The sequence below is a fragment of the Moschus berezovskii genome, chromosome 4, assembly GCF_049115385.1.
Source record: "Moschus berezovskii isolate FMDL1 chromosome 4, NW_MosBer_1.0, whole genome shotgun sequence".
In the NCBI taxonomy this organism is placed as follows: Eukaryota; Metazoa; Chordata; class Mammalia; order Artiodactyla; family Moschidae; genus Moschus; species Moschus berezovskii.
Window position 1 is genome coordinate 69,776,057 of NC_142463.1, and position 24,376 is coordinate 69,800,432.

Sequence of the window (24,376 nt, forward strand, 5' to 3'; positions counted from 1 at the left end):
TCAGCTCTGATCAGATCATCTGCTCACTTAGAAATGTTACTTACTTCCTGCTGCCAACAAAATTAATTCCATATTTAAGGTCCTCTACAATGTAATTCTTATCATCCCTTTTAGGACCCACATTAACCCTTACTATCAAAATATATCTATTTGCCATTAGTATTCAAACAGTCCCAAGCCTTTCTATGATTGTACCTCTGATATTACCTCTTGTTTTAGAGACTTTGTCTATCAGAAGCCTATCAACTTTCAAGACTGACTCAAATAGCACCTCTATCATGGAGATCTAATCATTAGGAAATCACTCTGATCACCTAAATTGGAAGTGGTTTCTCTCTCCTCTGAGCCCTTACGGCATTTCTTTGTCCCTCTCACTAACTGTATGCTGCCTTATACTTAATGTATTTACATGAAAAACACAGTAAGAAAATATAGGGCACCCTAAACTAGAGTAAGCTAACGTAAGTCCTAATATGGGCTGTTATCTGTAGAAAACAGGGATTAAAAATAATACTGTTTAGTTATCTCACAGAAATGAAAGATAAAATGAAATTACGTATGTGACTGCATTTTAAAATTAAGTAATAAACTAATATATATGTATTAACTCTACTATTACATTAACTAAAGGTTATACAAGTATATTATTTTGACTGCTATGAAGGAGAGGAGCACAATGCTATATAACAGGGGAATGGTCTGGTTAGGAATGTTTTGGAAAGCTTTTCTAAGGAAGTAATAATTGGACTGAGGACTGAAAAAAGAGCAGCATTTACAAGGGGTAGGAGAAAGAATGTTTCAGGCAGAGGGATAGCATATGAAAAAGCTCTAAGATAAGGGAAAGCATGGCATACAGAGAAATCAAAAGAAGGTCAATGTGGCTGATGCTCAGTAAATAAGAGAGTGCATGAGATGAGACAACATTGGTAGAAAGATCAGTCTATGTTCCTCGGGAAATGGCTCTACCATGGCACTCTGCTGACTGCATGTCACCACCTAGGCAAGGCTCTGCTAGTTACAGAATGCCCTCTGATCTTCCCTGGCACATGTCAAGATATGTGGTCTTGTGAGAAACTGTTTGTAGGCCATTTCTCATCTGCCTCCTTGGCTTGTAGGAGGCTCCCTATCTTGCATAAGGCTGCCAAGAGGCAGTTTCTCATCTATCTCCTGGTTCTAGTCAGGCATACGACTGTCCAGTTTACCTCTTTCAGGCACAGCTATAGGCTATAAAACTGCTTAGCTATAGCCTAGAGTTGACTCCTCAAAAACAAAGCAACTCATCTTTGATGATATCTGGCCCCTCCAGTTCAGTGTCATCCTGTGAGATGATGGATGTATGCAGCTGATATCATGCTGATCTTGTTTTGCCATCTGTGTAAGAAATAAACTGTCTAAATACATTTGGGGCTCTTGGGTCCTTACTAGTCAACCCTACTGGAGGTGAAGCAAGACTTACATAGCAGCTGGCACCCCACTGCTACTTAGGAACTCACTGTCTATGTAATAATATGGAAACTTGTTGAGAATGTTAATGACTTGTATTTTTATTCTAAGAGCTATGGGAGCCACTGAAGTGTTTTAATCAAAGAAGGAACTAACTGAATCTGCATTTTGAAAAAGCAATCTCAGAGTGTAGTATGGAGAATGGATTTGAGAGAGGACAGAGTAGATGCAAGAAAACTAGTTAAGAGGTTACTGTAAGAGAATAGATTTGAGAGCAGACAGAGTAGATAAAAGAAAATTATGGTAACAGTCCAAAGTGGTAGTATTAGCAGATTCAAAGAGAATGGACTTACCTTCTGTAAGAGATATACAGAAGGTAAATGTATTTTTCAAGCAGAATCAAATTAGTGTTTTTTTTTTCTTGAGCAATATTTTATTTTCTCTGAAGCTTTGCTGCCTTCCTTTTAGTCTAGCAATGTCTACATTAAGTTTTCTTATTAGTTTATTCAATATTCCAAAGATAAGGACAACTACATGAAAATACCTTGCCTGCTCACTCCCCCTAAGTAGTTATCTCTTTTCTAGAGCCCTCCAACCTCCTCCCAATGCAATCTAGGCCTGTACTATAATTGTCATCCTGGAACTTCCTTTCATTAAGGTCCTGGGCTAAATCTACTATTGCTGGATTCTTTGACTTGTTCTTCATTGTTTAACTGTTTTGTTTGATTGTGCTTATCTTTGAACAACTGCCTGAGAAAAGATGTATGAAAGTTAAAATTTCTGAATAACTGAATATATTAAAATGTCTTTACTTTCACAATTAATCGTTTGGCTAGGTATAGAACACAGGGTTGGAAATCATTTTTCCCCCTGGACTTTTAAGTCCACTGTCTTCTAACATCCAGTATTGCTGATGAAAACACTATTTCGATTTTCATTCCTTGGAAGCATTTATGATTTTCTCTCTATCCATGATGTTCTGAAATGTTATCTTCTTGGTAGATCTTCTTTCATTCATCCTAACTAGCACTGTGTTAAGTTGCTTTAGTCATGTCCGACTCTGTATGACAGTATGGACTGTAGCCTGCCAGGCTCCTCTGTCCATGAGATTTTCCAGGCAAGAATACTGGAGTGGGTTGCCATGCCTTCCTCCCGGGGGTCTTCCTGATCTGGGGATGGAACCAGCATGTCTCTTATGTCTCCTGCATTGACAGGTGGGTTCTTCACCACTACTGCCATCTAGGAAGCCCTAAGTAAATCCTTTTGATGTGCAGACTTATGCCTCGCTTTAAGTCTAGCAAATCTTCTCAAATTATTTCTTCTGATTTGTTTTTTCTTTCTGGAACTCTTATTAGTTGGGTATCAGGCTATAGATCACCCTCCTGTCTCATGTTTCCTGTCTCTTATTGTTTTGCTTTCATTCAGATTATACTGACTTTATTTTATGGCCCTCCATCTAGGCTTTTTTTTTTTTAATCATAGTTTTTACTTCCCTGTGCTCACTCTTCTTCTACAATTGATTTTTTTTCATGGTATCCTATGTTTTAGAGTTGCAATTTATTTTTTTATGTTCATTTTATATCCCTTCATTAGTATTTGAAGGTCAGAAAAATATTTATAATTTTTGGGAAAAAAGAATAAAACATAAATGCTAATTTCATCTTGGCTTCACTTGGAAAAAAATATCAACATTGTTCTGAAATGTAAACCCAAAAGCAATCAAAAAGAAGCAACAATCTTTAGGATTAAATTTAATCTTTAATTTGTCTGAGATTACTAATCTGTTTATATTACATCTATGAATTATCCTGTTTTCCTTTTATCCACTTTCTGTTTACTTATTTGGGGCTTTCTTTCACATGTTTCAAATTTTCCTTGAATGTCTCTTTATCCATGGTTGTCTGCCTATGAGGCAGTCCTATTATATCTTCACAGATGAGGAAATTAATTCACAAAGAGGTGAAGTAACATGTTCAAGACTATGCAATAATAAGTAGCAAATTTCAGATTTTAATTCAGGTAATCAAACTCCAGAGGCTGATCCTTTCAACCACCCTGCTTTACTGGTTATAGCAGCTGCCTTACTTCTCCCCCATATAATGCATTTAATTTACTTAGTGACGAAATTTTATCAAGTAATTACTTACTTGATGAAAGTGAAAGAGGAAAGCGAAAAAGCTGGCTTAAAACTCAACATTCAAAAAACTAAGATCATGGCATCATGGCATCAGGTCCCATAACTTCATGGCAAATGGATGGGGAAACAATGGGAACAGTGAGAAACGTTATCTTCTTGGGCTCCAAAATCACTGCAGGTGATGACTGCAGCCGTGAAATTAAAAGATGCTTGCTCCTTGGAAGGAAAGTTATGACCAACCTAGACAGCATATTAAAAAGCAGAGACATTACTTTGCCAACAAAGGTCCATCTAGTCAAAGCTATGGTTTTTCCAGTAATCATGTATGGATATGAGAGCTGGACCATAAACAAAGTTGAGTGCTGAAGAACTGATTCTTTTGAACTGTGTTGTTGGAGAAGACTCTTGAGAGTCCCTTGGACTGCAAGGAAATCCAATCAGTCCATCCAAGAGAAAATCAGTCCTGAATATTCATTGGAACGACTGATGCTGAAGCTGAAATTCCAATACTTTGGCCACCTGATGCGAAGAACTGACTCACTGGAAAAGACCCAGATGCTGGCAAAGATTGAAGGCAGGAGAAGGGGAGGACAGAGGATGAGATGGTTGGATGGCATCACCGACTCAGACATGAGTTTGAGCAAGCTCCGGGAGTTGGTGATGACAGGGAAACCTGGCCTGCTGCAGTCCATGGGGTCGCAAAGAGTCGGACACGACTGACCAACAAAGGAATCCATGGTTTATAGGGTGGGAAGAATAGGAGGAAATGCCTTGCAGGTTGTTGTTCTGCAGTAAGGGATAAGGGGTCACTTTGTCCCTTATCCAACAACATCTAATAGATGAACTTATAAACATTACCACACGATGGTGCAAAATGACTATACACATTTGTTACCAGTGGTGGAAATTATAACTAGTCTAATTATATAGATTCTGGAGACACCCCAAAATTTCAAGGCAGAGTAGAAAGAGTTGACAAGTCTTGCTAGGAATGAGAGCTTTATTCCAGCTTGTTTACAGAATATTAGCATATGGATATTACCTAAGTGACAGAAACTTCTACTATATTTCTGTTAGAAATGATACTTCAGAAACATAAGTGCTCCTCCACCCCCATTCCACTCCCTAAGTTCTGAGAACTCTCTGAATTTAAATGTCTTATTAACAAACACAAGCTTACAGAGACTTATAACTGGAAAAATAAGGTTCTGAGAGAAACTTGACATAAGATGTACATTTAAGTATCAAATTAATAGATCCCATACTCCATCATTATCAAAATCTGAAATGTATACATTTTCTTAGTTCTGCCACATAATATATTAATTTATATGTTTTTAAAGCTCCAATTCCAAGTACTTAAAGCAAAATAAATCATTAATGTGAAACAGAAATGCATTTGAAGTGAATACATAAAATTACTTTAACAAGGTCAATAATGACCAATAGGGTAAGGTCAGGTAAGATTTTTTTAAAATATAGAAAAAAATAAATTAAAAATAGGAGGCATCCTTGCCATACTTAGGTTCACATCCTAACTTCTCATTGATAAGCCCATACTTCTTATTGAGAATGCATTTAAAGGATCAGTTCAGTTCAGTCGCTCAGTCGTGTCCAACTCTTTGCAACCCCACAGACTGCAGCACGCCAGGCCTCCCTGTCCATCACCAATTCCTGGAGATTACTCAAACTCATGTCCATTGAGTTGGTGATGCCATCCAACCAGCTGTGCTTCTTAAAGGATAAGAAGTTTAAATGCTATAAATAAAAGTTAAAACAATTTTTACAACTGAAAATGTGTATTTTCACACTGTCTGATCTTAAAAAAATAGCAAAAATATTTTTCCTTAAAATATACAAAAATTTTTACCTCTTGGACTATAGCTGTGAGAAACTACAGCTAAAAAATGTTTTCAACATGTTATAGGAAGCATAATAAGAATTTTTAATTCCATTATGTACTCTAAGGTATATACTTTTGTCTAAATATGGTCCTACAATTTGACAAAATATTAAAATATTTGTAGAACCTGAAAGCACATTTGGAAATAATCATTTAAGCAACTAGATTTTCTGAGCTAAATATTTTAACATTTAATAATATGGTCAAACAAGAGGTCAGAAAAACAGAAATTTGTATTGTTTTGAAAGGCTATTTTCACAACCTTAGTAGGGTAAATCCTTCATTTCCTTCATTGTGTAAGTTTACTGAGAAAGAAAATGCAGGTAGTATATGGATGTCATACATGAAGAGATAATTATATATCTTTATTTGGGGATATTTGATTTTGTATATAAGAACTGAATTATATATCCAGAATGTATAGTTACTTAGTTAGTTCAGTCGCTCAGTCGTGTCTGACTCTTTGAGACCCCATGAATCACAGCACGCCAGGCCTCCCTGTCCATCACAAACTCCCGGAGTTCACTCAAACTTACCTCCATCGAGTCGGTGATGCCATCCAGCCATCGCATTCTCTGTCGTCCCCTTCTCTTCCTGCCCCCAATCCCTCCCAGCATCAGACTCTTTTCCAGTGAGTCAACTCGTCGCATGAGGTGGCCAAAGTACTGGAGCTTCAGCTTTAGCATCAGTCCTTCCAATGAACACCCAGGACTGATCTTTAGAATGGACTGGTTGGATCTCCTTGCAGTCCAAGGGACTCTCAAGAGTCTTCTCCAACACCACAGTTCAAAAGCATCAATTCTTCGGCGATCAGCTTTCTTCACAGTCCAACTCTCCCATCCATACATGACCACTGGAAAAACCATAGCCTTGACTAGACGGACTTTGGTTGGCAAAGTAATGTCTCTGCTTTTTAATATGCTATCTAGGTTGGTCATAACTTTTCTTCCAAGCAGTAAGCGTCTTTTAATTTCATGGCTGCAATCAGCATCCGCAGTGATTTTTGAGCCCCCCAAAATAAAGTCTGACACTGTTTCCACTGTTTCCCCATCTATTTCCCATGAAGTGATGGGACCAGATGCCATGATCTTAGTTTTCTGAATGTTGAGCTTCAAGCCAACTTTTTCACTCTCCTCTTTCACTTTCATCAAGAGGCTTTTTAGTTCATAACTCAGATATAATTCAGATATAATGTATATTTCAAATATAATCTGACTGTATAAATCAGAATTTATAATCAGACTGTATAATGGGATGGTTGTATATACAATATGTGTATGCGAACGGGGTATGTGTGTAATAAAACACTTGCCTGATAGGAGGCATCTTTGATCTGTTTTCTACAGGGTCATACTGAAAATTTGGGGGACTTTTGCTCTTAAAAAGTCTCATGTTAATACTGAGTATAGTAAACATCCTAATTTTCACTACAGTTGCAAGCAACAGAAACAATTCAAGCTATTTTAAACAAAAACAGTTACAACAAAAAACGCCTTGTGGGGTTGGTGTAAATGGATTACATTGTTGATCAGTCAGCAAGTCCAGTCCGACTCTTTGTGACCCCATGAACTGCAGCATGCCAGGCTTCTTTGTTCTTTACTATCTCCCAGAATTTGTGCAAACTCATGTCCATTGAGTCCATGATGCCATCCAACCATTTCCTCCTCTGCCTCACCCTACTCCTCCTGCCCTCAATCTTCCCCAGCAGAGTCTTTTCTAGTACTACTGGAGCTTCAGTTTCAGCATCAGTCCTTCCAATGAGTATTCAGGGTTGATTTCCTTTAGGATTGACTGGTTTGATCTCCTTGCTGTCCAAGGGACTCTCAAGAGTCTTCTCCAGTACTCAGCCTTCTTTATGGTCCAACTCTCAAATCTGTACATGACTACTGGAAAAACCTTAGCTTTGACTATATGGACCTTTGCTGGCAAAGTGATGTCTCTGGCTTTTTAATATGCTGTCTAGATTTGTCATTGCTTTTCTTCCAAGGGGCAATCCTCTTTTAATTTTGCGGCTGCATTCACCATCTGCAGTGTCTTTGGAGCCCAAGAAAATAAAATATGTCTCCGTTTCCACTTTTCTTCCATCTATTTGCCATGAAGTGATTAGCCTGGAGGCCATGATCTTCATTTTTTGAATACTGAGTTTTAAGTCAGTTTTTTCATTCTTCTCTTTCACCATCATCAAAAGGCTCTTTAGTTTGTCTTCATTTTCTGCCATTAGAGTGGCACCATCTGCATACCTGAGGTTGTCAATATTTCTCCCAGCAATTTTGATTCCAGCTTGAGTCTTCCAGCCTGGCATTTCGCATGATGTACTTTGTATATAAGTTAAATAATCAGGGTGACAATACACAGCCTTGATGTACTCCTTTCCCAATTTGGAACCATCCATTGTTCCATGTCCAGTTCTAACTATTGCTTCTTGTACTGCACACAGGTTTCTTAGGAGACAGGTAAGGTGGTCTGATATTCCCATATCTTTAAGAATTTTCCAGTTTGTTGTGGTCCACACAATCAAAGGCTTTAGTGGAGACAATGAAGCAGATGTCTTTTTTGGAATTCCTTTGATTTTTTTTATGATCCAGCAGATGTTGGCAGTTTTGTTTCTGGTTCCTCTGCCCTTTCTAAATCCAGCTTATACATCTGGAAGGTCTTGGTTCAGTTACTGCTGAAGCCTAGCTTCAAGGATTTTGGGCATTACCTTGCTAGCATGTGAAATGAGCACAACTGTATAGTAGTCTGAACATTCTCTAGCAATGCCTAATTTTGGGATTGGAATGAAAACTGATATTTTCCAGTCCAGTGTCACTACTGAGTTTTCCAAATTTCCTGGTATATTGAGTGCAGCACTTTAACAGCATCATCTTTTAGGATTTGAAACAGCTCAGCTGGCTTTCCATCACCTCCACTATCTTTGTAGTAATGCTTCCTAAGACCCACTTGACTTTACACTCCAGGATGTCTGGCTCTAGGTGAGGGACCACACCATCATGGTTATCTGGATCATTAAGGCCTTTTTTGTATAGTTCTTCTCTGTATTCTTGCCACCTATTCTTAATCTCTTCTGCTTCTGTTAGGTTCTTCCCATTTCTGTCCTTTATTGTGCTCATGTTGGCGTGAGATTTCCCCTTGGTATCTCCAATTTCTTGAAGAGATCTCTAGTCTTTCCCATTCTATTGCTTTCCTCTATCTCTTTGCATTGTTCACTTAAGTAGGCTTTCTTATCTCTCCTTGCTATTCTCTGGAACTTTGCCTTAAGTAGGGTATACCTTTCCTTTTCACTTCTCTTCTTTTCTCAGCTATTTGTAAGGCCTCCTCAGACCTTCTTGCTTTCTTGCCTCAGACCACTTTGCCTTCTTGCATTTCTTCTTCTTGGGGATGGTTCTGGTTACCACTTCCTGTACAATGTTATGAACCTCTGCTCATAATCTGGTTCTTCAGGCACTCTGTCTACCAGATTTACTCCTTTACATCTATTTGTCACTTCCACTGTATAATCATAAGGGATTTGTTTAGGTCATAGCTGAATGGCCTAGTGGTTTTCCCTACTTTCTTAAATTTGAGTCTTAATTTTGCAATAAGCAGCTCATTACCTGAGCTATAGTCAGCTCCAGGTATTGTTTTTGCTGACTATATAAAGCTTTTCTATCTTTGACTGTAAAGAATACAATCAGTCTGATTTCAGTATCTACCGTCTATTGATGTTCATGTGTAGAGTCGTCTCTTGTACTGGGGAAGAGGGAGTTTGCTATGACCAGTGCATTCTCTTGGCAAAACTCTGTGAGCATGCTTCATTTTATACTCCAAGGCTAAATTTTCCTGTAACTGCTGGCATCTCTTGACTTCCTACTTTTGCCTTCCAATCCCCTATAACAAAAAGGACACCTTTTTTGTTGTTGTTATCTCACAGAATCCAAAAGCAGTGTGGCAGCTAGAGATCATGAGGGACTGAAACCAAGAAATGGAAAGTCAGTAGAACTTCAGCTCTAGCATTCTCACCTTTGCTTCTTTCTGTACCTTTGCTTTAGTCGTCTCTTACATGGTCCAGCTATCTTTGATAATTTCTGTACATGGTAAAGGATCACTACCGATAGCCTTGATTTTATATATTCTCAGTGGAGAAGGAAATGGCAACCCACTCCACTGTTCTTGCCTGGAGAATCCCAGGGACGGGGGAGCCTGGTGGGCTTCCGTCTGTGGGGTCGCACAGAGTCGGACAGGACTGAAGCGACTTAGCAGCAGCAGCAGCAGCAGCAGCAGTGCAATCCTAATTCTAAATTGTCTTTCTTAAAAGGAAGTATCTCTTTCCTTCTAGGAATTTGGACTTTGGCCTTAATAAAAGAAGCTTATGCTAGCTACTGATAATTTTGCTGTCAGAAAAATAGTGGCCAGAATGAAGGTCCAAGGAGAATGAAGTACAAACAAGACAAACAACCTACTTGCCCCTTTCTCCTGGAATCACTAATCTACTTTCTGTCATTATGTATGTCTATTATAGACATTCATATAAATGGAATCATACAGTATCTGATCTTTTGTGACTTGCTTCTCTAATTAGCATGTTTTCAAGGTTCCTCTGTGTTGTAGCATATATTAGTAGTTTATTCTTCTTTATGACTGAGCCGAAGAATCGATGCTTTTGAACTGTGGTGTTGGAGAAGACTCTTGAGAGTCCCTTATACTGCAAGGAGATCCAACCAGTCCATTCTAAAGAAGATCAATCCTGGATGTTCATTGGAGGGACTGATGCTAAAGCTGAAACTGCAATACTTTGGCCACCTCATGCGACGAGTTGACTCACTGGAAAAGACTCTGATGCTGGGAAAGGTTGGGGGCGGGAGGAGAAGGGGACAACGGAGAATGAGATGGCTGGATGGCATCACCGACTCTGTGGACATGAGTTTGAGTGTACTCCGGGAGTTGGTGATGGACAGGGAGGCCTGGTGTGCTGTAATTCATGGGGTCGCGGAGAGTCGGACACGACTGAGCGACTGAACTGAACTGAACTGAACATTCTACTAAATGAATTCGCCACATTTTACTTATCTGTTAGTTGATAGATATTTGGGTTGTTTCTGTTTTTTGGTTGTTAGGAATAATGCTACTATAAACGTTCACATACACATTTTTACGAGTATTTTTTAATACATTTGGATATATACCTAAAGGAGGAATTCCTGTATCACATGGTAATTCTATGTTTAACTTTTTGAGGAACTGACAAAATGTTTTCCAAAGCAGCTGCACAATTTCATATCCCCAGTACCAAAAGTGTGAGAGTTTCAATTTCTCTGCATCCTTGCCAACATTTGTCATTGTCCATCCTTTTTATTAAAGCCATCCTACTGGTTTTGATTTGAATTTCCGTATTGATTAATGATGTTGGACATCTTTTCATGTTGTATATTGGCCATTTGTAGCTCTTCTTTGAAAAATATCTACTTAAATTCTTTGACCAGTTTTAATTGGGTTGTTGTCTTCTTATCTGTTGAGCTATAAGATTTCTTTATATATACTAGATACTACTCTTTTATCAGATATATGACTTGCAAATATTTTCTCATTTTATGGATTGTTTTCCACATACTTTTCCTTCACTTTCTTGATAGTTTCATATGAAGCACAAAAGTTTTCAATCTTGATAAAGTCCAAGTCATCTGCTTTTTTTCCCCCTTTGATTGCCTGAGCTTTGGGTGTCATATCTAATAAACTACTGCCTAATCCAAAGTCATGAAAATATACACCTATGTGTTCTTCTAAGGGTTTTACAGTTTTAACTCTTATCTTTAGGTCACTGACACATTCGGAGTAAATTTTTATATATAGGATGAAGTAGAGGTTCAAACTAATGCAATTGGTTATCCAGATGCCCAGCCATTTTTGGTGAAACACTATTCTCTCCCTACTGAATTATTTTGGCATCTTTGATCAGAATCAATTGACCATTGATGTATACATTTATTTCTGTACTTTCAATTATATTCTATTGGTCTATTATTATACCAGTACTACACTATCTTGGGAATCACTGATGGCTCAAATGGTAAAGAATCTGCCTGCAATACGGGAGACCCAGGCTCGATCCCTGGGTTGGGAAGATCCCCTTGAGGAGGAAATAGCAACCCACTCCAGTATTGTTGCCTAGAGAATCCCAAGAACAGAGGAACATAGAGGGCTATAGTCCATGGGGTTGTAAAGAGTCAGACACAACTGAGTGACTAAAAACATAACACAAATACACTACCTTGATTATTATAGTTTTATAGTAAGTTTTGAAATCAGGAATTGTGAGTCTCTATGTATGTTCTCTTTTTAAAGATTGATTTGGCTATTTTGGGTCCATTACATTTCCGCATGAATTTTAGAATCAACTTGTAAATTTCTGTCAAAAGAAGCTGAAATTTTGAATAGGGATTGCATTGATTTTTTGAAATAATTTGGGAAATGTTGCCATCTTAGTGATATTAAGATTTCCAATCCACAAACATGGTATATCTTTCCATCTATTTACATCTTCTTTAATTTCTTTTTTTTAACTTTTTTTTTTATTGGAGGCTAATTATTTTACAATATTATATTGGCTGGTTTTGCCATACGTTGACATGAATCCAGTGGTGTTTTATAGTTTGCAGTGCTCACATCTTGCACTGTTAACAAAATTTAACATTTTGTTAAATTTATTAAGCATTTTATTCTTTTTTAATGTTGTGCAATTTTTAACATTGACTCTGTATCCAGTGATGTTTCTAAATTTATATATTAATTTTAATAGTGTGTCCACAGAGTCTTTTATATTTTCTAGGTACATAATCATGTTGCTTTCCAGTAATGATAGTTTACTTCTTCCTTCCCAATCCTTATCACTTATATTTCTTTTTCTAAATAGCTGTACTGACTAGGACTTCTATCACAATGTTAAAAAGAAGTAGTAATAGAGAAGAACATTTCATCATTCTCCATTTAAATAGGAAAGTTTAAAAAATATTTCAATATTGTGTATAACACTTGCTATACATTTTTAATAAAAAATTAACACTGGATTTTTGTCAACCTTTTTTGACACTCATAAAAAGGATCACATTTTTTTTTCCCTGTTAATGTAAGAATTATATTGACGCATTTTTAAATGCCAAGACTTTTTTGCACAGGTAGAATAAGCTATACTTTACTGTATTATGCTTTTAAAATATGTACCTAGATTCCACTTGCTAATAGTTTGAACAATTTCTTTCTTTTAATGTCCTTGTCAAGTTTTGAAATCAAAGTTATCCTGGCTTTTGAAAATTAAAACATTAGAAAATATTCATTTTTTCTAAAAAAGTTTGGGTAAGTTTTACATTGCTGTGCTGTTCTGTGTGCTCCGTCATGTCTGACTCTTTGTGAGCCCATGGACTGTAGCCCACCAGGCTCCTCTGTCCATGGAATTTTCCAGACAAGAACACGAGTGAGTTGCCATTTCTTGCTCAAAGGGATCTTCCTGATCCAGGGAGCATAGCCACATCTCTTGTATGGTGGAATATAATATAATCCAGAATCTACAGATATAATGTCTGCCATACAATAAGAACTTATGAAACCTGCAAAGAGGCAGGACCATATAACTCATATTTAACTCCATAAGAAAATGAAGTCATCTGAACCTCAGGATTTCTTTATGGAAAGATCTTTTTAAATTTCGTCAGTTTTATTACTAGTGTCAAGAATACTCAGATTTTCTTCTGTCAGTTTTGGTAAGATTTCTCCTCAAGGTATTTGTTCCTTTTTACCTAAATTATGTCAAATTTATTGGTAAAGTTATTTATAATATCTTGGCATTTTTTTTATGCCTATAGGATCTGTAATGATATCACCTTTTCATTCTTGATATTGTTAATTCATGTTTTATCTCTTCATTTTCAGTCTTATGTGGTCTTCTGTGTATTTATCTCTTCTTGGGTTTGCTAAAATTCTGAATCTGTGGGTTGATGTCTTTCACTGTTTTGGAATGTTCTCAGCCTGTCTCTTTGAATACTGCATTTGTCCCATTCTTTCTCTACTCAGACTTTATGCATATGTTAGCATTTTGAGTATTATACTCTTTTGTGTTTTTTCTGTTCTCTTATCTCTCAGCTTCCACTTGGCTATTTTCTATTGATATGTCTAACAGTTCATAAATCTTGTGTTTGAACATATCCAAACTAATATTAAACCTACCTAATTAGTTCTTCACTTAAGATACTACATTTTTCAGTTCTAGAAAGTTCATTTAAATCTCTATGGAATTCCAATTTTCTGGTGAAAATTTCCATCATTTCATTCATTTTGTATATTTCCTCCCCCTATTTTCTTTTTTTTATTTTTTATTTTTATTGGAGGCTAATTATTTTACAATATTATATTGGTTGGTTTTGCCATACATTGACATGAATCCACCCCGGGTGTACATGAGTTCCCCCTCCCGAACCCCTTTCCTCCCCCTATTTTCTTGAAAATATTAATCACAGTTGTTTTATAATCTTTAAATGCTAACTCTACCATTTGAATCACCTACAGGGCTGCTTCATTTTCTTATATAGTTAATTATGAGTCATATGGTCCTGCCTCTTGGCAGGTTTCATAATTTCTTATTGTATGGAAGACATTATATCTGCAGATTCTGGATTATGTTATATTCCACCAGCAAGGATTTGCTTTTTTCTCCGTCAGGAAAACATAGTGAATGGCTGATCCCCCAAACTGTAATGCAGCCAGAAAAAAAGTGCAGTTTGGTGCTGTTAACTTGATAAATAACAACTAACTGTTGTGTGTATAATGTAGAATAAAGATTAGTGGCATTCTATCATTTTTTGAATCATTGAGAATCAAATTTCTCAGCATGGCAGAAAGGAGAAACAGATCATTGAGTATAGATCATTGACTTTAAGGATAAATACTATAGCTCTGAATTTGATTTAGACATTTAACTATAAATCAATTATGTATTTTGTCTTTAAAAACAAAAAATCACATATTTCATAATTCTGTGCGTGAGAAAAGGTAAGAGATAATCTCTTAATGGCAATGAGCTCCTCAAGCACACAAATTATTTATCATGAAAAGAAACCAGGGATCTTTGGAGAAAAGGCTTATAACAGGTCTGAGGCTGGAATTATAAAAGGTAAGCCTAGAACATCATATCATCCCACACGGCTTGAAAGCTATCGAAACTACTAAGGATTCAGGAGCCAATCTGGTATATCTATGATATTTATGAGTAATCAGTAATTTGAACATTAACTCAGCATTTGATAATAATTAGTTACCATTAGTTTTTTATGTAATGCAGTTATTTTTTCTTAAATCCTTACCATTTACAAATATATACTAAAACATTTATGGAAGAAATAATATAATATCTGATTTTGTTAAAAAAATACAAGGGGAAATATGAACAGAGGTACAGATGAAACTGTATTAGCCCTGAGCTGATAACTATTTAAGGTGGGTGATGGGTACATATACACTTCTTTCTACTTCTCTATTTGAATGTCCCATAATAAAAAAAAAAAATTGTCACCTGCTTTGTCTTATCAAATCTGTTAATTCTTGTATATCACTTACTCTCTCCTTAACATGGCCATAAGAATGGAGTGGGTATGAAAAGGGGAAATATATATAAAAAACTAGTCAATTTTTTTCTCCAAAAATCACCCCAGAAGATTCTTGAGCTTTCTTTGAAGAAAGGAGTACAAATGCTGCAGTGTCTCTTTGGAAGGAGCCTGAGGTCCAGCAGCAGCCTAACTGAACCTCGGCTGACAGGAATTGTGACAATGGTATTCAGCCAGCAGGGACATTTCCCGAAGATGCGCCCAGATGGAACTGTCAATGGGACCAAGGACAGAAACAGCAACTACACCCTCTTCAATCTAATCCCTGTGGGCCTGCGTGTGGTGGCCATCCAAGGGGTGAAGGCCAGCCTCTATGTGGCCATGAATGGTGAAGGCTATCTCTACAGCTCAAGATCAAGCCCTGAGCCTTTGGAGTGGGAGCACTGACTCCAAGACCCTAGACTACCAGAGAACTAACCCTCAGTTCAGTTCAGTTCAGTTCAGTCGCTCAGTCGTGTCCGACTCTTTGAGACCCCATGAATCACAGCACGCCAGGCCTCCCTGTCCATCACCAACTCCCGGAGTTCACCCAAACTCATGTCCATCGAGTCGGTGATGCCATCCAGCCATCTCATTCTCTGCCGTCCCCTTCTCCTCCTGCCCCCAATCCTTCCCAGCATCAGAGTCTTTTCCAGTGAGTCAACTCTTCACATGAGGTGAACTAACCCTGCTGCTGCTGCTGAGTCGCTTCAGTCATGTCCGACTCTGTGTGACCCCACAAATGGCAGCCACCAGGCTCCGCTGTCCTTGGGACTCTCCAGGCAAGAACACTGGAGTGGGTTGCCATTTCCTTCTCCCCTAGGGAATTTCAAATAGAGAGAACTCACACAAAGGAAACCACGTGAATACAAGACCCAGCATCACACAACCTCTAGCAGCACCCTGTGAAGGACATCTCATCTAAACAACAAACAAAACAAAAATACAAACCCAATCATCAGCAGACAGGATTACCACCTTACTCAGCCTTGCCCATCAGAGGAAAAACAACAACAACAAAAAACTCAGCACAAATCTCACCCTATACAAAGGTTACACAAACCACTGGATCAACCTTCCGTTCCGTTCCGTCACTCAGTCATGTCCGACTCTATGCGACCCCGTGGACTGTAGCCTACCAGGCTTCTCCGTCCATGGGATTCTCCAGGCAAGAATACTGGAGTGGGTTACCGTTTCCTTCTCCAGGGGATCTTCCCGACCCAGGGATCGAACCTGGGTCTCCCGCATTGGAGGCAGACGCTTTAACCTCTGAGCCACCAGGGAAGCCCAAGGATCAACCTTAGGAGGGCAGAAACCAAAAGGAAGAAAAAATTCAACCTTGTGGCCTGGGAAAAGGAGACCTCAAACACAGTAAGTTTAAAAAAATATTAAAAAGGCAGAGAAATACTACACAAATGAAGGAACAAATTAGAAACATAGAAGTCCAAATAAATGAAGAGGAAATACGAAAATTACCTGAAAAAGAATTCAGAATAATGACAGTAAAGATGATCAAAAACCTCGAAAACAGGATGGAGAAAATGCAAGAATCAATTAACAAAGATGTAGAAGAATTAAAGAATAAACATACAGAGATAAATACTACAATTACTGAAATTAAATACTCTAGAAGGAATCAATAGCAGAATATCTGAAGCAGAAGAATGAATCAGTGAGCTGGAAGATAAAATGATGGAAATAACTTCTGAAAAGCAGAATAAAGCAAAAAGAATGAAAAGAACTGAGAACGGTCTCAGAGACTTCTGGGACAATATCAAATGCACCAACATTCGAATTATAGGGATCCCAGAAGAAGAAGAGAAAAATAAAGGGTATGAGAAAATTTTTGAAGAGATTATAGTTGAAAATTTCTCCAACATGGAAAAGAAAATAATCAAGTCCAAGAGGGGCAAAGAGTCCCATATAGGATAAACCCAAGGAGAAACATGCCAAGACACATACCAATCAAACTAACAGATAGAATATTAAAAGCAGCAAGGGAAAAGCAACAAGTAACATACAAGGGAAACCTCATACTTTTAACAGCTGATTTTTCAACAGAAACTCTGTAGGCCAGAAGGGAATGGCAGGATATATTTAAAGAACTGCAAGGGAAAAACCTACAACCAAGATTACTGTACCCAGCAAGGATCTCATTCAAAACTGATGGAGAAATAAAAAACCACCCCAATTTGACAAATACTAACTATAAGAATTCCTACTATATATTACTAATGCAATTATTAGAAAGCCTAAACATCTAATTCCAGAGTATCCACAATCTAAGTGATGCAATACTATACTGATGATACCATCCCCAGCCTTATATTTGCTTTAATGCTAAACAGGAATAAACACAGCTATTTACCTTTTTTGGGCCCTGCTACAGTAGATCTATCTGAATGTTCAGAATGGGAAATCTCTGTTTCTGATTTTTTTTGTATAATTATTTGATTTCCAAATCTCTTGGGTCCTAAGTAAAAGACCGTAAATTTCCGCTGTATATCAAGTCCAACTGGAAAAAGAAAAAAAGCATACAAATGCTTAAGTCATATATATTCATGCATGACACCATTTATTTATTTTTATACCTCTTATATTTTATACCATGTTGAACTAAAAAGTCTAACAAGTTCAGGAAATAAAAATGTATTAAAGAAACTTTAAAAAAGTATAAAAAATGAAAAAGTACACATCTGTCATAAAAAATCAATGCTCCAACAATAATTGAAACTTACCTTAAAAAAGAAAATGTCTATAAATGAACAGACAAAAATTTAATTTTATTATCTTAGTCTACACTATCTTTACATACCCAAATACATGAAATTTCCTTTAAAATTATTCATTGTACTTAAATTATTTTTACACAATATCACTTATGTTCTTTTTCTGTTTACATAAAGAAAATTTTTAAGTGCTATCATATTTTTTACATTCATATATTCATTATTTCAATGAACTTACCATATTCTGAACTAATTAGATTTATGCTAAGATCTTCAGATTTAAGAGCTCTCCTCACATCAAACTTTTTAGCCCAATTTCCAGCTTTTAGCAAAACAGAATCCCTGAAAAAAGTAATATGTCACTTAAATTGTGATCTTGAATGTTATATGAAATAATAAATTAATCGTCAAGGGCTAACTGATACTAAGGTATGTTCCATCTGGTAGTAAACTTAAGTCAGTTTCTGCAAACTACTTTCCCCAAGTTCTTTGGATAGGGAAAATGGAATTCCAGTGGAACTACCATTTCCATAATTTACTTAACTATATGTTCACCCAACAGCTGGTTCTAAGTTGCATACAACCACTTCAGGCCCACCTGTACATATAGTTATTCTTGACAACCTCTGATCTTGCCCTTAAATCACTACCACTTTTAAACCACTATACATAAGTGGCATGGATTTGTGAGAACTTTGAGTATTTTTTTAATGATATCAAATAGTTTGTACCTAATACCATCATACCACCAGCAGTCAATTCTGTGATTGAACTTATTTTAGCCTCCTATAGTCAAAGTCAACTCTTCGCATGAAGTGGCCAAAGTAATGGTGTTTCAGCTTTAGCATCAGTCCTTCCAGTGAACACCCAGGATTGATCTCCTTTAGAATGGACTGGTTGGATCTCCTTGCAGTCCAAGGGACTCTCAAGAGTCTTCTCCAACACCACAGTTCAAAAGCATCAATTCTTCAGCGATCAGCTTTCTTCACAGTCCAACTCTCACATCCATACATGACCACTGGAAAAACCATAGCTTTGACTAGACGGACCTTTGTTGGTAGAGTAATGTCTCTGCTTTTTAATATGCTGTCTAGGCTGGTCATAACTTTCCTTCCAAGGAGTAAGCCTCTTTTAATTTCATGGCTGCAATCAGCATCTGTGGTGATTCATGGGGTCGCAAAGAGTTGGACACTACTGAGCGACTGAACTAAAACTAAAGCTAAATAGTCAAAGTCATTAGATTTACTTTTCCCGAGACTAAACATTTATATAATTATATATTTTCTGTAAGTGTATTACAGCTAGTTTCAGGAGAGTAATTATCAGTGAAAAGCATATCCTTATCAGTCACTGCAGCCTCTTTAGGATTTTTGCATGGGGTGTTTTAGGAAAGTATCTTCCAGTACACTGGCAACAGTTAGGAGATTCCCATTTCAGTTACTACCATCCTGAACTTACAGGTATATTATATGCTTAGGAGCATAGACTCTGGAGTCAGAGTGCTGGGCATCGAATCTAGTTTTTGCTATAAACTACCACTATAAGTTCCAGAAAAACATCTATTTCTGCTTTATTGACTATGCCAATGCCTTTGACTGTGTGGATCACAATAAACTGGAAAATTCTCAAAGAGATGGGAATACCAGATCACCTGACCTGCCTCTTGAGAAACCTATATGCTGGTCAGGAAGCAACAGTTAGAACTGGACATGGAACAACAGACTGGTTCCAAATAGGAAAAGGAGTATGTCAAGGCTGTATATTGTCACCCTGCTTATTTAACTTATACGCAGAGTACATCATGAGGAACGCTGGGCTGGAGGAAGCAGAAGCTGGAATCAAGATTGCTGGGAGAAATATCAATAACCTCAGATATGCAGATGACACTACCCTTATGGCAGAAAGTGAGGAGGAACTAAAGAGTCTCTTGCTGAAAGTGAAAGAGGAGAGTGAAAAAGTTGGCTTGAAGTTCAACATTCAGAAAACTAAGATCATGGCATCTGGTCCCATCACTTCATGGGAAATAGATGGGGAAACAGTGGAAACAGTGTCAGACTTTATTTTTTTGGGCTCCAAAATCACTGCAGATGCTGATTGCAGCCATGAAATTAAAAGACGCTTGCTCCTTGGAAAGAAAGTTATGACCAACCTAGATAGCATATTAAAAAGCAGAGACATTACTTTGCCATCAAAGATCAGTCTAGTCAAGGCTATGGTTTTTTCAGTTGTCATGTATGGATGTGAGAGTTGGACTGTGAAGAAAGCTGATTGCCGAAGAATTGATGCTTTTGAACTGTGGTGTTGGAGAAGACTCTTGAGAGTCCCTTGGACTGCAAGGAGATCCAACCAGTCCATTCTAAAGGAGATCAGTCCTGGGAGTTCATTGGAAGTACTGATGCTAAAGCTGAAACTCCAATACTTTGGCCACCTCATGCGAAGAGTTGACTCACTGGAAAAGACCCTGATGCTGGGAGGGATTGGGGGCAGGAGGAGAAGGGGACGACAGATGGCTGAATGGCATCACTGACTCGATGGACATGAGTTTGAGTGAACTCCGGGAGTTGGCGATGGACAGGGAGGCCTGGCGTGCTGTGATTCATGGGATCGCAAAGATTCGGACACGACTGAGTGATTGAACTGAATTGAACTGAACTGACCTATATAATGATTAAACAGTTCAATACCTGGAACTTACTAAATGCTCAAAAAGTATTAGCTGCAGCTACAACTATTATCCTCAGAATTTGCTTATGACACCCTGGGAGAAAATATACAAGAGTATCAGAAAAAAGGCTGAAGTAAAAATTATAGAATGATATGCTAGAGAACAAAATATAAAGCAAGGTATCTCCTTTATCTATTGGATCTGGTTGCCTGGATTCTACAGTGGCTCTAGCAGTTAAATTTTAATACAGAAATAGAACATATATTTTGAAGATTGCACTCAAAGAGTAATAAGGTCATGAATTACAGGAGAAAGGCAACAAAATAAGAAAGTTCAGCAATAATGAATTAGAGCTACTCCTAAAGGTCATCTATTACTTGTTTCAAACTAAAGACTTTCAGTTCAGTTCAGTTCAGTTCAGTCGCTCAGTCGTGTCCGACTCTCCGCGACCGCATGAATCACAGCACGCCAGGCCTCCCTGTCCATCACCAACTCCCGGAGTACATTCAAACTCATGTCCACAGAGTCGGTGATGCCATCCAGCCATCTCATTCTCCGTCGTCCCCTTCTCCTCCCACCCCCAACCTTTCCCAGCATCAGAGTCTTTTCCAGTGAGTCAACTCGTCGCATGAGGTGGCCAAAGTATTACAGTTTCAGCTTTAGCATCAGTCCCTCCAATGCTAATTTGAGTACTAAATAGTCTAAAACAGACCTAATATTAATACCTTCTTTAATAGACAATTTCTTTTGTCCCATTATAGAATCAGGAAAGTGTAATTTAATTGAGGCCACCATTATTTTCCTACTCTTTTCTTCAGCAGAATTTTTCTTTTATAATACATGCTTAAAAATAAATAGAAATTTCATACTTACATAATTTTGTGCTTAAAAACCAGGTGATTATCTGCATCACCTATGATCAAGGTGACATAGTGAGAATTTGGTGCTGTTCTTTTAGTTTGTAGCTGTTCAAAGTTTCTTAATATTACAGTCACTAATATTTCCGCCATGGTATCACTATATCTTGTAATCTTTAAAAAAGGAAAGGCATAAAATGTGTTAAAAATAACCTTACTACTTATACTCAGCTCCAAATCAGCTATCGGTAGCTTTATTCCTGAAAATCAAAACATATGAAAAGTAGAAAATATTTACCTGTTCCACTTCAAGTTCATATTTTGGTAGATACATCACTGTTTCTTTTATCTGAGTTCCAAATGGGGGATGTCTATTTAAAATCTAAAACAACATACTGATATCATTATGTTCTTACTACAACACTAGAACTCTTTTAGTAAAATACCTTTGAGAGTTAATAGTTTTAATACACTTATTACCCCAAATTTTAAATTAAAAATATATATGACTATGACAGGGAAAATCATTTTTTTTTAGTAGAAATAAAGATATAAAGGTCAGGCTTTGGAATGTATATGGAATTCAAGTAACATTAGGAATAATTAAATATTAAATACCAGCTCAAGTTCCCTTGCATCTGTTTCTTCTATTTTTTTAAAGGAAGTCAAACCTGCATTTACCATAGCATTTGATAATGTTATACCTGTGGAAAATTAATCAAACAATACATTTTAAACTAAATCTACACTTAAATATTTAACATCTACATTACTGAAAAAAGAAAATCTGAGAGCAGACTAATGATTTTTAAAGTTTTAAAAAGATAGTCTCAATTGGATTGATTGGGCTGTGACGTTATTTGGTTGTTCATATTTATTTTTTCAAACTCAAATAGAACACGCATATGCTTTATAAAATAAAGAGGAATTCTTTGATTCATGTGATGTCTCAACCCTTAGTTTTACCTTATATCATCCACAGAGCAAGTACCAAGAAACATCTATGGTTATACTCGTGCTTTTTTTTTTTAAAAAGGCAACATGATTCAGGGATGGAATATTGTTTTATGAAGCTATGGCTCTCTGAGCATTTGATTTAGAAATTGAGCTCTCTCTCTGTTGCTGTACTAACTTAGATAATTTTACTCTTCTCCTAAAATTTCCAATGTCTTTCCATTGCATTTAGAATAAAGTGGCAATTTCAAACACTCTTACCTATGTGACCTGACCACAGCCTACCTCTCCAATTAAATTTCCTGCCATTCCCCTCTTGCTGACTATACTGCAGCCACATCGGCTTTAATTTTGCTCCTTAAACACATCAAGAGCTCTTCTGCCTTTGTACCTTTCTGTTTCTTTATGCATTTAAGAAACTGTAATTTTTAATTCTTATACTCACATGAATGAATTTAGCCAAATCCTCAAATAAAAAATACTGTCAGAAGTATAAAATTCCAAAGTAGTACCATCTTGTTTAAGGAATATATATACTGGGGAGGGTATGATACTTCTTTCCTTACTCAAAGCTGACTATTTTTGAGAATTTCTCTTACTCATTCTTAAGACACAACTCCTAGTATTCTTAATTCCTTAATTTTAATTTCCATTTTCCCTTATAACCTTTCCTGAGTTTTAATTTTTAGCTGATAAACACTGTTGAAAATCAACTTGTATTCGTTATTTTTTCCTGATGCTTAATTTACATTTTTGTTTGGATTCTCTCACTTTTCTATTACATGAATTTTGCTGGGCAATATTTGTTTCTGTTCAGCTGTACTGAGGAAGTGTGAAAAATATGTTTGTGTTCAACAATTTGGAAGGGATAGAATGCAACTGATGCCCAGACTGACAATATTCTAGAAAGTAAGAAAGACTGACTTCTTCAAATGTAAGTTCAGTTCAGTTCAGTCGCTCAGTCGTGTCCGACTCTCCACGACCCCATGAATCACAGCACGCCAGGTCTCCCTGTCCATCACAAACTCCCGGAGTTCACTCAAACTCATGTCCACAGAGTCGGTGATGCCATCCAGCCATCTCATTCTCCGTCGTCCCCTTCTCCTCCCACCCCCAACCCTTCCCAGCATCAGAGTCTTTTCCAGTGAGTCAACTCGTCGCATGAGGTGGCCAAAGTATTGCAGTTTCAGCTTTAGCATCAGTCCTTCCAATGAACAACCAGGATCGAGCTCCCTTAGAATGGACTGGTTGGATCTCCTTGCGGTACAAGGGACTCTCAAGAGTCTTCTCCAACACCACAGTTCAAAAGCATCAGTTCTTCGGATATCAGCTTTCTTCACAGTCCAACTCTCACTTCCATACATGACCACGGGAAAAACCATTGCCTTGACTAGACGGATCTTTGTTGGCAAAGTAATGTCTCTGCTTTTTAATATACTATCTAGGTTGATCCTAACTTTCCTTCCAAGGGGTAAGCTTCTTTTAATTTCATGGCTGCAATCAGCATCTGCAGTGATTTTGGAGCCCAAAAAAATAAAGTCTGACACTGTTTCCACTGTTTTTCCATCTATTTCCCATGAAGTGATGGGACCAGATGCCATGATCTTTGTTTTCTGAATGTTGAGCTTCAAGCCAACCTTTTCACTCTCCTCTTTCACTTTCATCAAGAGGCTTTTGAGTTCCTCTTCACTTTCTGCCATAAGGGTAGTGTCATCTGCATATCTGAGATTATTGGTATTTCTCCTGGCAATCTTGATTCCAGCTTGTGCTTCTTCCAGCCCAGCGTTCCTCATGATGTACTCTGCATATAAGTTAAATAAGCAAGGTGACAATATACAGCCTTGACGCACTCCTTTTCCTATTTGGAACCAGTCTGTTGTTCCATGTCCAGGTCTAACTATGGCTTCCTGACCTGCATACAGATTTCTCAAGAGGCAGGTCAGGTGGTCTGGTATTCCCATCTCTTTCAGAATGTTCCACAGTTTATTGTGATCCACACAGTCAAAGGCTTTGGCATAGTCAATGAAGCAGAAATAGATGTTTTTCTAATTTTATTAATAATCATTTTTATGGATAATTCATA

At 37.4% G+C, this 24,376-nt stretch overlaps 1 protein-coding gene across 3 annotated transcripts in view; it reads right to left on the reverse strand.

Moving 5' to 3' along the window:
* Positions 1 to 24,376, reverse strand: part of HFM1 (helicase for meiosis 1) — a 126,790-nt gene that overhangs the window by 23,631 nt on the left and 78,783 nt on the right. For all 3 annotated transcript variants that reach the window (XM_088834872.1, XM_088834873.1, XM_055401417.2), the window contains exons 25-29: positions 21,958 to 22,043; positions 21,638 to 21,721; positions 21,356 to 21,513; positions 18,056 to 18,159; positions 17,457 to 17,603 (exon numbers count right to left, since the gene is read on the reverse strand). In XM_088834872.1, the coding sequence (XP_088690998.1) occupies positions 17,457 to 17,603; positions 18,056 to 18,159; positions 21,356 to 21,513; positions 21,638 to 21,721; positions 21,958 to 22,043 (579 nt within the window). The remainder of the gene's footprint in view (positions 1 to 17,456; positions 17,604 to 18,055; positions 18,160 to 21,355; positions 21,514 to 21,637; positions 21,722 to 21,957; positions 22,044 to 24,376) is intronic.